Raw genomic sequence first — 13,800 nt, 5'->3', positions numbered from 1 at the left:
GTTTAGTAACCAAGGCCAATCCTTTAGCTTCTCTGCCCAGCTAGGGTTGGTTGAGTGCTACAAACATTATTTATGTGTTCAAAATTAGTACATAATGCATTGTCTCCTAATAGTAGTGTAAGCACTACTAATACATATTTTTGGCTTTGGTTGGCTAAATGAAAAGCCATGGCTTGGAGGTAGCACAGAAGCTTTGCATGTACAAGATGCCAGATTCAGTTTCTGCAGTATCAAGATAGGACTGGAAAATATCCACAATGCTGGGTTAGCTACACAGATGCTTAGACTCAGCAGCTTGTTACGTTCCTAACAAATACCTGGATTCAAATTGCATCTACTAATACAATTAACTCCTCTTCATGGTCATCACCTAATTATTTCTATAAATTGTAAAGCCTATCTAAACTTAGTTCATACACTACAGTTTCACAGCAAAAGCATCCACTTCCACTAACAATGCATATGTTTCTAGATTGTGGAATGTCAAAAGATTTTATTCCTGCAGTTCTATAAATGGATGATGTCAATGGTTAGTGTTTATCAGCACCTGTAACGCTTGGTGGGTTTTTTTGTTTGTTTTTATTTTTTGTTTTTGAGTTTGTTAAAGCAGAAAACAGATCTGTCACTAAGAGAAAAACATTTCATATTCATAGTTTTATAGCTTCTCTGGGCAAAATAGATTATCAGTAAATGAACAGTCTGTAACTTTGTTTCAAGAAATACTTGGCATAAATAGGACGCTAATGCAAGAAAATCCATGTAATCATTAGTGTAGAAAAGTACCTGGTTTCTAACAGTGGTTATTGGATATTAAGTATAATATGAGGATTGTCATAACAGCTGCTTCTTGAAGAACATTCATAATGTAACAGCATTTACATATATAGATGCACTTGAACGACATCTTCACTATAACTTATAATTACAGCAACTGTAGACATTCTGGATCACACTAGCTGACCCAATCCTGCTACCCCTTAGGATTTGCAAGTGGGTGCTGAAAGTTTTTTGAGTGTTCAACAGGCCTAAATCAATTATAAGCTTCTTTCATTAATTGGCACAGACAGCTACTATAGCTAGACAGTAATAATTACTCAGTGGCAGACACAGGGCAGAATTTCACATTTACTCCTATGGTTAGCATGTGTCTGCATCTAATGTTTCATACTCCATAGTAGAAACAGGGCTTGGGCATCAAATGCCACCAGGTATTGTATAAGATCTACTTGATAGCCACATAACATTAGAGAAGAAACCAGAAAAAGAAAACCAACAGGACCATTAGATTGTTCTAATATATATCTATATATCACCAGAAGTGGTTTGCCATTGCCTCCTTCCTTGGGTTAAGAGAGAGTGACTGGCCCAAGGTCACCCAGCTGGCTTTGTGCCTAAGGTGGGACTAGAACTGGCTGTCTCCCAGTTTCTAGCCTGATGCCTTAACCATTACACCAAACTGGCTGTCTAATATACTATCTGCCATATTGTGTTCTAAAAAATTCAGAGAAGAATATGGAGTTCTAAAACAGTTTTCATCTAACTCAGTTTAATTGAAGGTCATTAATGCATTCTTACCATTTTCTTAACTATTGGTGCATGAATAGGGCTACCATCAGATATAAAACACGCAAGTACAGTTGGTCCATACGTGGGAAGACATTTTAAACTTGCCACTGACCCTCAGTCAGGTATGTAATGGTACCCAGTTGTAAAGTGGAACTGGAGGCTGCAACATCTACTGAATCACCTAATAATTGCATTCTGTTTGTAAAAGCTACTTACATTCTAAGCACAAATAGGTGGCTCATGGGGACTAATAATTTATCACTATATTTAGTCTGAGAAGATCCATTAAAATCAATGGGCACTTCATTTTCCATTTCAGATTTTATGCTCAGTTAAATTAGTTTGTTTTTGTGAGCAAAACTAAAAAAAATTACAGATCAGAATTAAAGATAGCATCTTAGCTTTTCCATCTATAATTAAAACCATTGGTATGAAGTGACCTTAAACTCAGCTGCTTTTTATATTGGAAATAATGTGAAGATGCCCAGTCAGGCATTAAATCAATACACTAATGTGTATTGTGTGTACACACACACACACACACACACAAACTTCTCTACTGGTAGATTTATCAGAAGCTTACCTTTCTATATCCAATACTGTGGTTTCCTGTTGAATATATTATTCTGTGGGCAGACTATCTGGCACCACTATGATCCACTTAATCTTGTTATAGGAGAATTTATGAACACGGTAGAACAATAATTTTATAAAACTATGCATTTTCTGATCTACTGCACTGCTGCATTACATGGCCATAATTATTTCAGAAGATAGAATGTAGAGGAATGTAGAAAATCCTGGGGTGGCAGGTGAAGAAGCTGCCACATTATTCTGTTAAGTAATCCTCCTATCTTTTGCCTAATCTGCATTATCTTTGTGCGATCAGATTTTCTCATGCCACAAGTGCATTGGAACTGCCAGCTCATTGTTTACCTAAATAAGATGATGATGTTGATGAGGACGATGTATTCTTTTCTGTAGAATGCTCAGCCAATGCTGGTAGCTTTATCCCAAAGCCTAAGTATCGTCCAGGTATTGCCATATTTATGTGGTTTCAAGCTGTATTTTGTAAGCTGAAGGTTGTAAAGTTGAATAACTATAGTTTTTTTAGCTGTTTTAACAACTTTGTTAAAGATGCAATAACTATGGTAAAAACTTTTCCTGGTTTGTTACATAATCTCTGTATTTCATTTATAAAGTCCCAATATTTTACAATATTTTCCTATTCCTTTGCAACTACTCTACTCTACTGTTGTTGGGTATTGCCACATCTACAAGTAAAACTGCTTTACTTAGGCTACTCTGATATGCAGCATGTTGTATTCTAGATATCAGTCTATCTGAATTACAGTGATAATGAATTATTATTTTATAGCCTAAAAGTTTGTTTTTGTTATTTAATAATTAAATAATTTACAACAAACAATTGTTGACCTAAAACTGTAAGATAATAGTAGGATGGAACAACCAGACCTTAAAACAAACAAACAAACAAACTTTAAATGCCATTTAAAAGCCATCACATTTCCATAGAGAAAAAGGAAAGAAGGCAGCTGAGTTTATAGCTGTGGGCTAGGCTCCTAAAGGCCCAGAAATTGGAGACCAGGACCCTGGAGTGAGGTCTTGCTCAGAAAAACACAAAGAATGAGCAGGATTGTAGGGAGTAATACGGGCAGACAGATCCTGGGGAAATTTTGACTGGAGATTCTAACACAAGCATTTGTAGTTTAAATTGAACATTGGGTCAGATAGGATGCCAGTGAAGAGCCCTGAGCTGTAATGAGACATGAGAATAATATGGAAGATCCAGAAGAGCCCATTCCAAGAAAATGTATTATGATTTGTAAGCAGTATTGTCTCTCTATTGTCTGGGGAATTTACCTCCCACAGAAATCCAGTTTCCTATGTTAACAATCCCTGTGGTTCATGTCATATTGTATAGGAGCAAATGCTTCATTTTTATTATACAGGGAAAAGGAATATCAGAGACAAGATGTGCAATCAACTGTAACTCTTTGAGACATGTGAGCTAACTTTATTTTTTGTTTCAGGCTATAAAAAATCTGTTTTGCTTAAATTCAAAGTTAGGAAAGTTAGTTCTCCAAATGTTGAACTATAGTTCCCAACAGCTTCAATCTGTAAGAGTAATAATAATAATTAATTAAACTTGTATGCTGCCTGATCTCAACAACTCTGGGGAGCTCACAACAATCAGAGAAATTATAGTAAAATCAATAAAACATTAAAAAATAAAAATAAATGCAAAGATAAATAGTGAGGAATGATGGTACATCTTACAAAAATCTGTCTTAGCTCAAAAACGTAAAAAGAAGAAGCTCCGGTCTCTTTAGGAAACCAGCACTGGCTTATACTTAGATTTGCCTGCAAAATATTCAGGAAGGTAGAATTTAAATAACTTAAATTTAAAATTGTTACTGGGTGTTATGCTTCAGACAGAGAGAAGAAATTGCTTAAAATTGAGCTATTACTGGATATGTTGACTGAAAAACTAGAAATGTTACGAAGTACACTAGTGCATGAGTTGGAGAAAACCAGAAATTCCCACTTGCTGGTGTTATGATAGCAGTGTCTGACAAGTGATTGAAATCAGACTGATGATACGATTATGAGAAGAATCTAACCTTAGTAGTGCTTCTTTCATTCAGTGATTTTTTTCAAATTTTGAATGATGAAGAGAAAGTCAGAAGTAGTAATTGAACACTTGAACTTAAAACACAACAGTGATATGTTTAACTGTAAGATGAACAATGTGTGGAATACAAAACTGAATCTGAAATGTATTCAGTTGTTGCCTTGTATGTGAAGTTTGTTATTTCAGTTCAACAATCCTTAATGTGCTTTTGTTGAAGACAGACATCTTCAGATGTGGCGCATGCAATGTTTTTGGAGTGATACGAATAATATGGCTGTTCAGCACTTCAGATTCAAAGACAAAAACAAGCTTTAGAGCATGTGTAGGTGTATAGAATTGTGCTCCAGCTGCAGAAGGCAGCCACATGATTCCGGGAAGGTACAGATGCTTTAAGGAATCTGTGGCTTCTTGTTTACATTCAAATCCAACAGGAGACTGACAAGAAACATATATTGGAGTCACTAGAATCTGCTCTGTCTCTGTCCTATGTGGATATCCAAACCTTGAGACTTAAAATTGTTCACATTTCAAAATCTCTATTAACAGTAGTATTTTACTCAGCAGTAAGAAACAGGAATTGATTGCCCTTTGTTTGTTTGTTTGGCAATGTAATCCTCTAAGTGACTTACTAATTGTATCAAATAAAAATTCAGAAGCCTAAAATTTGGTGTAGCTGCTATGACTATAAGACCTTTGCCTTCCACTGTTGCTCAAACTCATTGATGGAGCCAGTCACCAGTCCTCACATATTCCTCCTGCTGCCCACTAGTAGATTGGTTTTGGTCATTTAGTTGTGAGGCGTTTTTTTTCCAGTTCAAAGTGAGGAAATTTCTGCAAAATATGCCACCTAATCTTCTTTTGCATTAGCTTTATCTGTCATGAATTATGCATAATCACCATTCTTCTCTGTAAGTTCTCCAAGACCTCAGCTTCATCTCAGATGCGATGGAAGCACTTGTCCTTCCATTCACCTTGTACAGAAATTGATTAAACAGACTTTTCTCTTTTTTTGCACTACTGACTGTGGACTCTTCTGTCTGTTCCGGCTTCTGGTCCATTTGGCATAAAAGTTGTAGAACAGATGGCATAAAGATGAAAACTGACACTGTGCACAGTCCTGCCCTCCCCTGATACTTTTTGAAAAAAATGCTCTGAAATGTGTTAAGCTGGAAGGGCATTTATGTAAAGTAGTTGCAATTACAACTTCATTCTTACATCTGTGTAGATCTCAGACTGAAAGTCACCCAATATGGAAACGTTTTGGAGGATGTTTTAGGCTGTCTTACTGACGTCTGCTGTGGTCAGAAGTTAAGAAATTACATGTTCACTTCAATTACTTCCTTCTGTTGCTTATAATCTTGTCCTCCTGATTCTGTTTATGTATGGAAGGATATGAAGCTTTTGGTTGTTTTGGTTCTGAATAATGTTATAAAATTGAATATATTGTATTATGCAGTGGGGCTTTGCAAATGATTGTTTGAGAGCAGCTTTCAGCATTAGTCTTTTTGTCCTTTGCTGTTACTTCCCTAATTTAAAAGATCTGCAATTATGTCTATTTTCAAATTAATCTTATACATACAATATAATTGTTTTCTTCCCCTCAAAACTATTCTATTTGCCAGTTAAAATTCACAGGGCCACTGAATTTCAGTAGCCCATTTGCAACTGAATAATAATAAAACAACATTATTATTTTTTTTATTTTAAAGACTGGTAGTTGAATTAACATATCACAAAAGGACAGTGAATTGTTAGTAATTTGATTATTGTTATATGCTCAGGAAAAAAACAAAATGTGGACCTACATATAGCAATTCAGAACACTTCTTTCATACTGTATTAGCATGAGGAAACTAAGGCTCCTAAGAGGATGCCGTTTGTCCATTTCTGAAGGGGAATCTGTCTTTCTGTTAGTTTGTTTGTTAGAGTTATACCTTGCGTGAAGGCAGCATACATAGCATTCCCTTGACCAGTTTTTCCCATACTGTAAAATAGATTGGGCTGAAAGACAGTGATTGGCCCAAAATCATCCCATGAGTTTCCATGGCTGAAAATGAACATGAACTTGGATCTTCCCATAATCCAACACCCTTAACCACTACATCACAGTTGCACTCTACATCTTTTGGAGAGCATTACCCCCAAATAACAAGATTTGTTACTGCTATTTATTTTGACTACTACTCAAGCTGTTGGGTTCGCATGATGAAGGAAGAAAATATTGGGCAGAAATTTACTCTAATGAGCCTTGGGTTTTGTTTGTGGGGTTTTGGTTTTTGGTTTTTATTTGCATGATACCAAATGACCAAATGATATGGCTTTTCAGTAATTGCTTGTCCTCAGTGTAACATGACTTACCTTCCTTATATAGATTCCAATATCATTTTCTTCCATGCTGTGATTTTCATCAAAGGACTGACTTTCAAGAAGACTCTCTTAAACGAGTGCTCTATGATCAGAAGGAAGGTCATCTGTACTAGGGGCTGATGAGAAAATACATCTCATGAGAAGTCAGTGAGGAGGCAGAACAGAAAAGGAACCTAGAAATTCTGTGTATACTGTATGTCCATGTATGAGACAGAGTTGCTTACATCTGAAATGTTAATGTACGTTCATTGTTCTTGCAAACATGATGCACATGTAAATTTGATTTGAATTCATTTTTATACAATAATAGCCTCTTTAGGAACCTGTTTTTTAGATAAGAGGCCCATAAAACATAGTAGAAATTACTTTAATAAAACTGAGGAAAGACCATACATTGAAGAATGGATATATTAAGTGGTCCAGAAAGAATAGTGCTGTGGGAGACCTGGAAATTAAAAATGGATCTTTCTTTTCTCAATTTTACTGAAGTTTTTAATATTTTTTCCAAGTTATTCATTATATAGACTTGAAACTAAAATAGACAGAGATAATGCTGCCATTGGTAATATAAGGTAACATAGTTATATGATATACATATAATGTATCTTACTGCTGCTTGCTCAGGAATCTTGAGGAAAATACATTCCAAAATTGCAAGCATTATACATCTCTTATTTCTGTATGGATAGCTATTTCTCCTACTATAGTAAACTCAGCAAAGATGCAGAGCTGTTCAAATGACCTTTAGGTCCCAAATAATAGGACACAGCCTTGTATTTGGTGAGATCATCATGCTGACAGCAACTTTCTATAGTATCAGTCAGGAGTGGTTCCCATGCCTACCTAGAAGAGATGGAACTAATTGAATCTGGGATCTTTGTTTACAAACAGTTAAAACACATGATTTGTCACTGAACAATGTTTGTATTTCGGCTTTGAGCTACAAATTGTCAAATGTTTTTGTTGTACCAACGTTTGATTCAAACCACTATATTTACTTATTAGAACTAGATGATTATGTTCATGGTATTCAAGAAATTTCTCCTGAATACAAATCATAGGTTGAAAATAGCTTTAATACTGTATACCAAAAGACCTTTACATTTTCAGTGTACAACCATGCTGTTTCATTTATTTCACTCTCAGTTAAAACCCTTTTTGAAGATCTTGAGTTGCATTTGATATACAACCTTTTACCATTTTGTTGGATTTTTCAGCTCTAATGTTGACGTGCACATAGCATTGTTAGTACGTATTTTGTAAATGGAGGATGCTAAAAGCATCATTTAATTCAAAATTCACAGATTACTACCTCTCTTACCAAGATTGTATTTCAGTAACTTCTAATTTCCAGTGATCTCCAGTACCTAATTAGCAGAACAAAGATCTACCAATAATTTTAAGTCATTCTTCCATAATTGATCTGAGCTCTCAGTCATACATTAAACTTATATTAAATAATGATATATGATCAAGAACACATTGACACACTGTTCAGAACATCCTTGGTTTTCATGGACCGTTTTCTTCATTGCCTGTTGGATGGCAACTACTAGCAGTTATTATTGTTATTATAGTTGTTGTATTGTTGTTCATTAACAGAATTCACAACATTTTTTATTCCCAAAGAAAAAGTCCCAATTTTTTCTGCATTGGGAAAGAAAACAAACTGTGCTGCAGGAACTGCCCAAAGCTAAGAAATGTTAGAAGCAAAGGCAATGTACTTGTCCTAACTTAGAGTGAAGTACCACGCTGAGACAGTGAGTTGGTCTCTAGTGTTTATTGAATGCTTTAGTAGATAGAATCCTGCCAAACTGAAAGAACGTGAGAAACCCACACAGATAAACCCAAAACTCAAGGCGGGTCTGCTCTGAGTTTCTTTGAAGGAAAGTTCAAAGCCTCTAAACTATGCATGCATTTTCCCCCCTGGATAGCCCCCCCCCCGGCTCACCATCCGTACTCACGACAGTACTGTACTTCCCAAATCATGTGCCATTTCTGAAATATTAATTATTTTGAAAAGCAACACCAGCTAGTTGTAAAACAGCTTAAATAGAACAAGAATTTAGAAAAAAAATGCTGTTGCCATTGTGCTCTAGTGAAATCTTTCCTGTTTTAAAGTTGCACTCAGTTTGAATTGAATGCAGGACATGATGTTAAAAAATCATTCAAACTTAAGAAAAAGAGTAGGAAGATGATACATTCAGCTCTGTAGTATGTTGGATGTCTACTATAAATTTGGACTTACTATCCAAATTTACACAGTAAACTGCTTAGGGAAGTTCCCAGAATATACATTTTAGAAAGCAACAGCACTGAATTCCCTACTAACAACATGGGACTCATGCCAAATGGGGATTTGCCAACCCAAGGATGCATACAATTTGGACTACTTCCATCTAACCTTTCTAGCCAGAAGAGTGATCTTCCACAGTAGGAACATAGCAATTAGTGAGCCAATGAAAAAAAGCACCTCATATGTAATCTGCATTTCCATCCACTTAGAAAATGTAATTTAACATTGGTCAATACTTAAGACTTGTGAAGCCAAAGACTTTATGGTGGCTAATTGGGACCGGGAAGAAAATATATTGGGTGTGGCAGAGACTGCAAAGTGATAACATCAGAGTCCCATGTGATTAATCTAATTTGAGAAACATGAGGCACTCTGAATTTCCTATCATTGTATCACTAAATTATTTTGTAGCAACTGTCAACCCAGCTTTCCATTACATTTCCCAAAGCAAAGTGTTTTTGAACTTAAATGTATAAATGTATAGGCTATGTCCTGTGTGTGCTGGTATCTGTATGATAATATGGAATGCATCTCGATTGTTTCATGTGTGTGATGATTTGTGCAGTTATGCAACTCAGTTGTGAATGCCATTCTTAGACCATTCTTAGACTTGGTCCTGTAATCCTGAGAGGAGATCCTTTTGTTTGGCAGTTCAGAGAAAGATTCCCTGTTACTCTAAGTCTGCATACACTGAATCCAGATGCCATAGTCTTCTATGAGATAAACAGAAATTTATGTCTTGTAGACCACTTGGAACATACACTCCTTTTATTTCTGCCCATTGGAAAGCCACTCTTTTCTGTACCATATTGGGTGGAAAGGTTAGGCATGCTCCAGAGGAAAATGCAGAAATGTGTTTTCTCATGCTTTGCAGCATTTCAAAGCCTGTAAATCTCATTTACTTAAAATAATCTCATTTCTTAAATTTCTTACTTATTTATATCTTTGATTACTGGAATACTGTACAGAAACATCTAAAGAAAGTATTATCAGCTGATCATATATCAGCTTTTTTTTTTTTTTAAGGCTTTTGCAAATGTGTGATCTTTTAACCTTGAGATGTTGCATTTGTGACTCATGCGCTGGAGTAGAATATAAAGCAGTCATTCCAACTGCAAAAATAAAAAAGGCTAAAAATCAAGTAATTTACTATGTACAATGATCTGGGTCATATCTGAACCAGGATTTTTTTTACCAGTGGCTTGTTGAGCAAACCATAATGGCCTTGTTTGCATAGCACATTAAACCAAATGTAAATAAACAACATTACAACTTTGAATTGTGCGTTAACCTGCCTAGAATAACACTATGCTGCCTATCAAACTAAATGTAGTAGGCAAGTTAAAATTAATGTATAAAAGTGTTAGGTTTCAACAGTAAGTAACTGTCAGACTCTGAAGGGGCTGGTTAAAAGCCAGGTGAATTTATTTCAACTAAGGCAACTTCTTGGTGTGAATTAGATTTTAACATTTTTAACATTAGATTTTAAGCCATGAAAGATGATTTTTTTTTCTGTTGATCTTTTTCTGCAATCAGTATTAAGAAAGAGGGGAAACGTATGGCAATTTCAATAGGATTTTAAAATTATTTAAAATTATTTTCTGCAATTATATTTATTTTTACCATAAACTATTTGAATATAAAGCTGATAAAACAGAATATTAAGCAGAGCTAGGGTAACTTTTTTCCAACTGAAGTGCAGAAGGGTTACAAATAAATATGTAGAAGTAGGTGCCATCATATATGCTGATGGCTTCCTGAAGGTCATGTATCTTTGGCCCTTATTAAGTGTATTGTTCTTTTGATAGTACGTTGTCTAGGGCTGAGAGAGCTAAACATTCACTGTATCTATACATTCAGTTTAAACACAGCAATGAATAAATATATTTGAGTTTCCTTTAAGGAATCTCCCAAACAACAAAAAAAACTAAACAGCTATATAAGGATTTAGTTTATAACTGAGGGAACTATAGGAATAATGATGAAGGAAAACCTGGATTTAAATCTGATGCTTATTCTGTGTTAGTTTAGTCACAACTGCAGGCTTTAGAAACAGACTGCTGTTCCTTTTGTCCATTATTTATGCTATTTTTTCATCTAATTATTTTCTCTTTATTTTTTTAATGCTTTCTACTGAAAAAGGCGACCAGTCTCCAACAGTTATCTAGATGCCTTTCCTGTTGCCTTTTTTGTTCATCAGCTTTCTCTGTTTTTTAATTTTTTTAAAATTTCCTGACCTCTTTGCCATCTTCCAGTTTTCTTTTTTTCCTTCTTCCTTCCAACTTCACTACATATGCTCCCAGAAAACAGTTATGAATAGCTGTATTTTATTATGTTCAAACTGATTTGTTGGTTTTTGTATTTTCATAGTGTGCGGGTGTGATTTGGCTCAAGGAGGCTTTTTCATTAAGAATGGTGAATACCTTTGTACTGTGGATTACCAGCGGCTGTATGGGACCCGATGCAATGGCTGTGGGGAGTTTGTGGAAGGAGAAGTTGTAACCGCTCTGGGAAAAACCTATCATCCCAACTGTTTTGCCTGTACCATGTGCAAGTAAGTCACCTGATGCTGAACAAATTGTTTAAAGATCATAAATACTAGAGAAAAAAGAAAAGATGTTCAAAAAAGAAAAAAATGTTTATTTTTGTTGATATGTTGATATATACAGCGTGTGTGTGTGTGTATACAAACACATACATATATTGTAACATTTATATAAATGATAAAGGGAATGGTAAAGCAGTGGTAATCCTCTTCTGCTGAAATCTGTTCTACCATTTTCCCCCAAGGATGAGTTAGACAGAGTTTTTAAAATATATGCTGTTATCCCTGAGGTAGAAGACCAATACAGTTCACTGTGGTGTTTCCTTTTTTAGCTACTCATTTGTAAAGGGATAAATATTGGTGTAATCCTGAATATACCTAATCTTACCTGATCATAGAAGCTAAGCAGTGTAATTCTTGCTTTAGCTACTACTTAAGTGGAAGACGTCTTGGGAATATTGGGTTCTGGACACTGTTTCTTCTTGGGTCAGGATAAGGAAACAGATATTGGATTTGATCATCCCTACCCAGCATGGTCAATGGTCAAGAATGATTTGCTTTAAATTTCCATAAGATTTGGAGGATTACAAGATTCCCACCAGTCCTTTAGAAAAAAGACCGTATCTATGTGTTAGCGCACTTTCTAGGTGTGCAGAACATGTCAGGCCTTTTAACAGCCTGAGAATTTTAGGGGCAGAATGTTAATTTCTGGTCCTCCCTTTCTTCTCTACATTCTGCATCTGCAATTTCAAACTACTGACATATCTTTTGGGATTATATTTTAACTCACAAACATCACTGTCTTGGAAAATATATTTATTTGTGTGATAATTTCACATATTTAAATATACTTTGAATGGAGCTCATCTCCATGGGGTGTCCAGGACAATTGTCCTCCTTCCCCTCCCACAGAATCTGGGTAGCACTGGAAAAAAAATGTTCTTTGAAACTCTGGAGAGCCTTAGCCAATCAGTCAGTCTAATGGACAGCTAGATGTATCATTGGTCTGACTTGTTATAAGGCAGATATTCCTATTTCTATCTGTTGTCTACTGTCTGAAGAACTGGATCTTTAGTGCTATTGTTGAAGGCTGAAACTGTCCCTCTTGCCAGAATTTCTGATTTAATTTTTTTCATGGCAGTTGCTCTTGTTCATTCCTTTGGTATCTAGTTTTAATCGATTCATCCTTCTTTTCCTAAAGAAATGTAGCTCAGCTTGCTCTGAGTAATGGAAACACAATATAGTCTCCAATAGCTGCATTCTTGTAGAATACAGCATTGAATGCTGCTCTCTGCTTGTTCAGAACACCAAGAACTGCTTAAATTCTGGGATTTATTGCTTACATTGATTGCTTAAAAATGAGCTATCTAATCAACATTTAGTTTCTGTGAAAAAAAAAGTCATGGAAATTTCTAAACATTTATCTTCACATGAGCATTCAAACCAATGATGAGCAGGCTTCATTTCCTAATGAAAATGCTTATATAGGCCTGGGCTTTTTTAAACAAGCAACCCTTCTGAAATAAAAATGTATTGGTCAATTTCTTCTAGCATAATTTTTTTTTAACTTATGGAGGTACATTTAGTGTTTGGATTTTCTCCAAATGCCTAGCTTTGCCAGTACTGCATTATAAACTTGCTTTCGCCTTTTTTCCTGCAAGATATTGATTTATACCAGTGGGAACAGTGGAAAAGAACTGAGAAAGAGAATGAAATTCCAGAAATAAACTTGTATTAAAATGTTTCTTTTGTTTCTCAGACGTCCTTTTCCACCAGGAGACCGGGTTACCTTTAATGGAAGAGACTGTCTCTGTCAAATGTGTGCCCAACCAATGGCATCCAGTCCAAAAGAACTCTCCAGTTCCAGCAGTAAGTATTTCATCATCTTTACTAAAGTTATTTCGGTATAAAAAATGACTCCAAAGCTTGGATGGCTATATTTCTATTTTGTGCTGCTGCTTTACTCTAATGTGCAGTGCTGACTTTGGCTGTGAGTTGGATTTGCATTCTAAAAATCTGAATTTGTACAATCTCCCTTGTCCCATGCAACCTGCTGCTTATTTATTTTTTGTTTAATTTACCTGCTTCTGGGAAAACTAGTTTGTGGCTTAAGCAAACCAGTGTGGTTCTTTTCATTCAAAAGAGATAAAATTCTTTTGTTTGCAAATATTCAGAGGTTATATTATTCTAGGTTTGACCTGCTAGAGACATAGAAGCATTAAGGTTTGTATTAAAATAGCATCTACAACATTTTCAGGATTTCAAGTAATTGCTTTGAAAATGCTTCCTATTCAGAAGTAAAACCCTTTTATAAGACATCTCTGTTCTTCAGTTACTTGCTTTTAAGAAAATTGGTAAGGGAAATGCTTA

At 35.4% G+C, this 13,800-nt stretch overlaps 1 protein-coding gene across 1 annotated transcript in view; it reads left to right on the top strand.

Moving 5' to 3' along the window:
- ABLIM1 (actin binding LIM protein 1) overlaps positions 1-13,800 on the top strand; it is a 222,432-nt gene that overhangs the window by 113,655 nt on the left and 94,977 nt on the right. Inside the window, exons 4-5 of the mRNA XM_063307206.1 lie at positions 11,256-11,439; positions 13,190-13,299. Coding sequence (XP_063163276.1) covers positions 11,256-11,439; positions 13,190-13,299 — 294 coding nt within the window. The remainder of the gene's footprint in view (positions 1-11,255; positions 11,440-13,189; positions 13,300-13,800) is intronic.

Source organism: Candoia aspera, chromosome 6, assembly GCF_035149785.1.
Source record: "Candoia aspera isolate rCanAsp1 chromosome 6, rCanAsp1.hap2, whole genome shotgun sequence".
Taxonomy (NCBI): Eukaryota; Metazoa; Chordata; class Lepidosauria; order Squamata; family Boidae; genus Candoia; species Candoia aspera.
The sequence above is the reverse complement of the archived record's forward strand: the minus strand, read 5'-3'. Positions and strand labels throughout refer to the sequence as shown.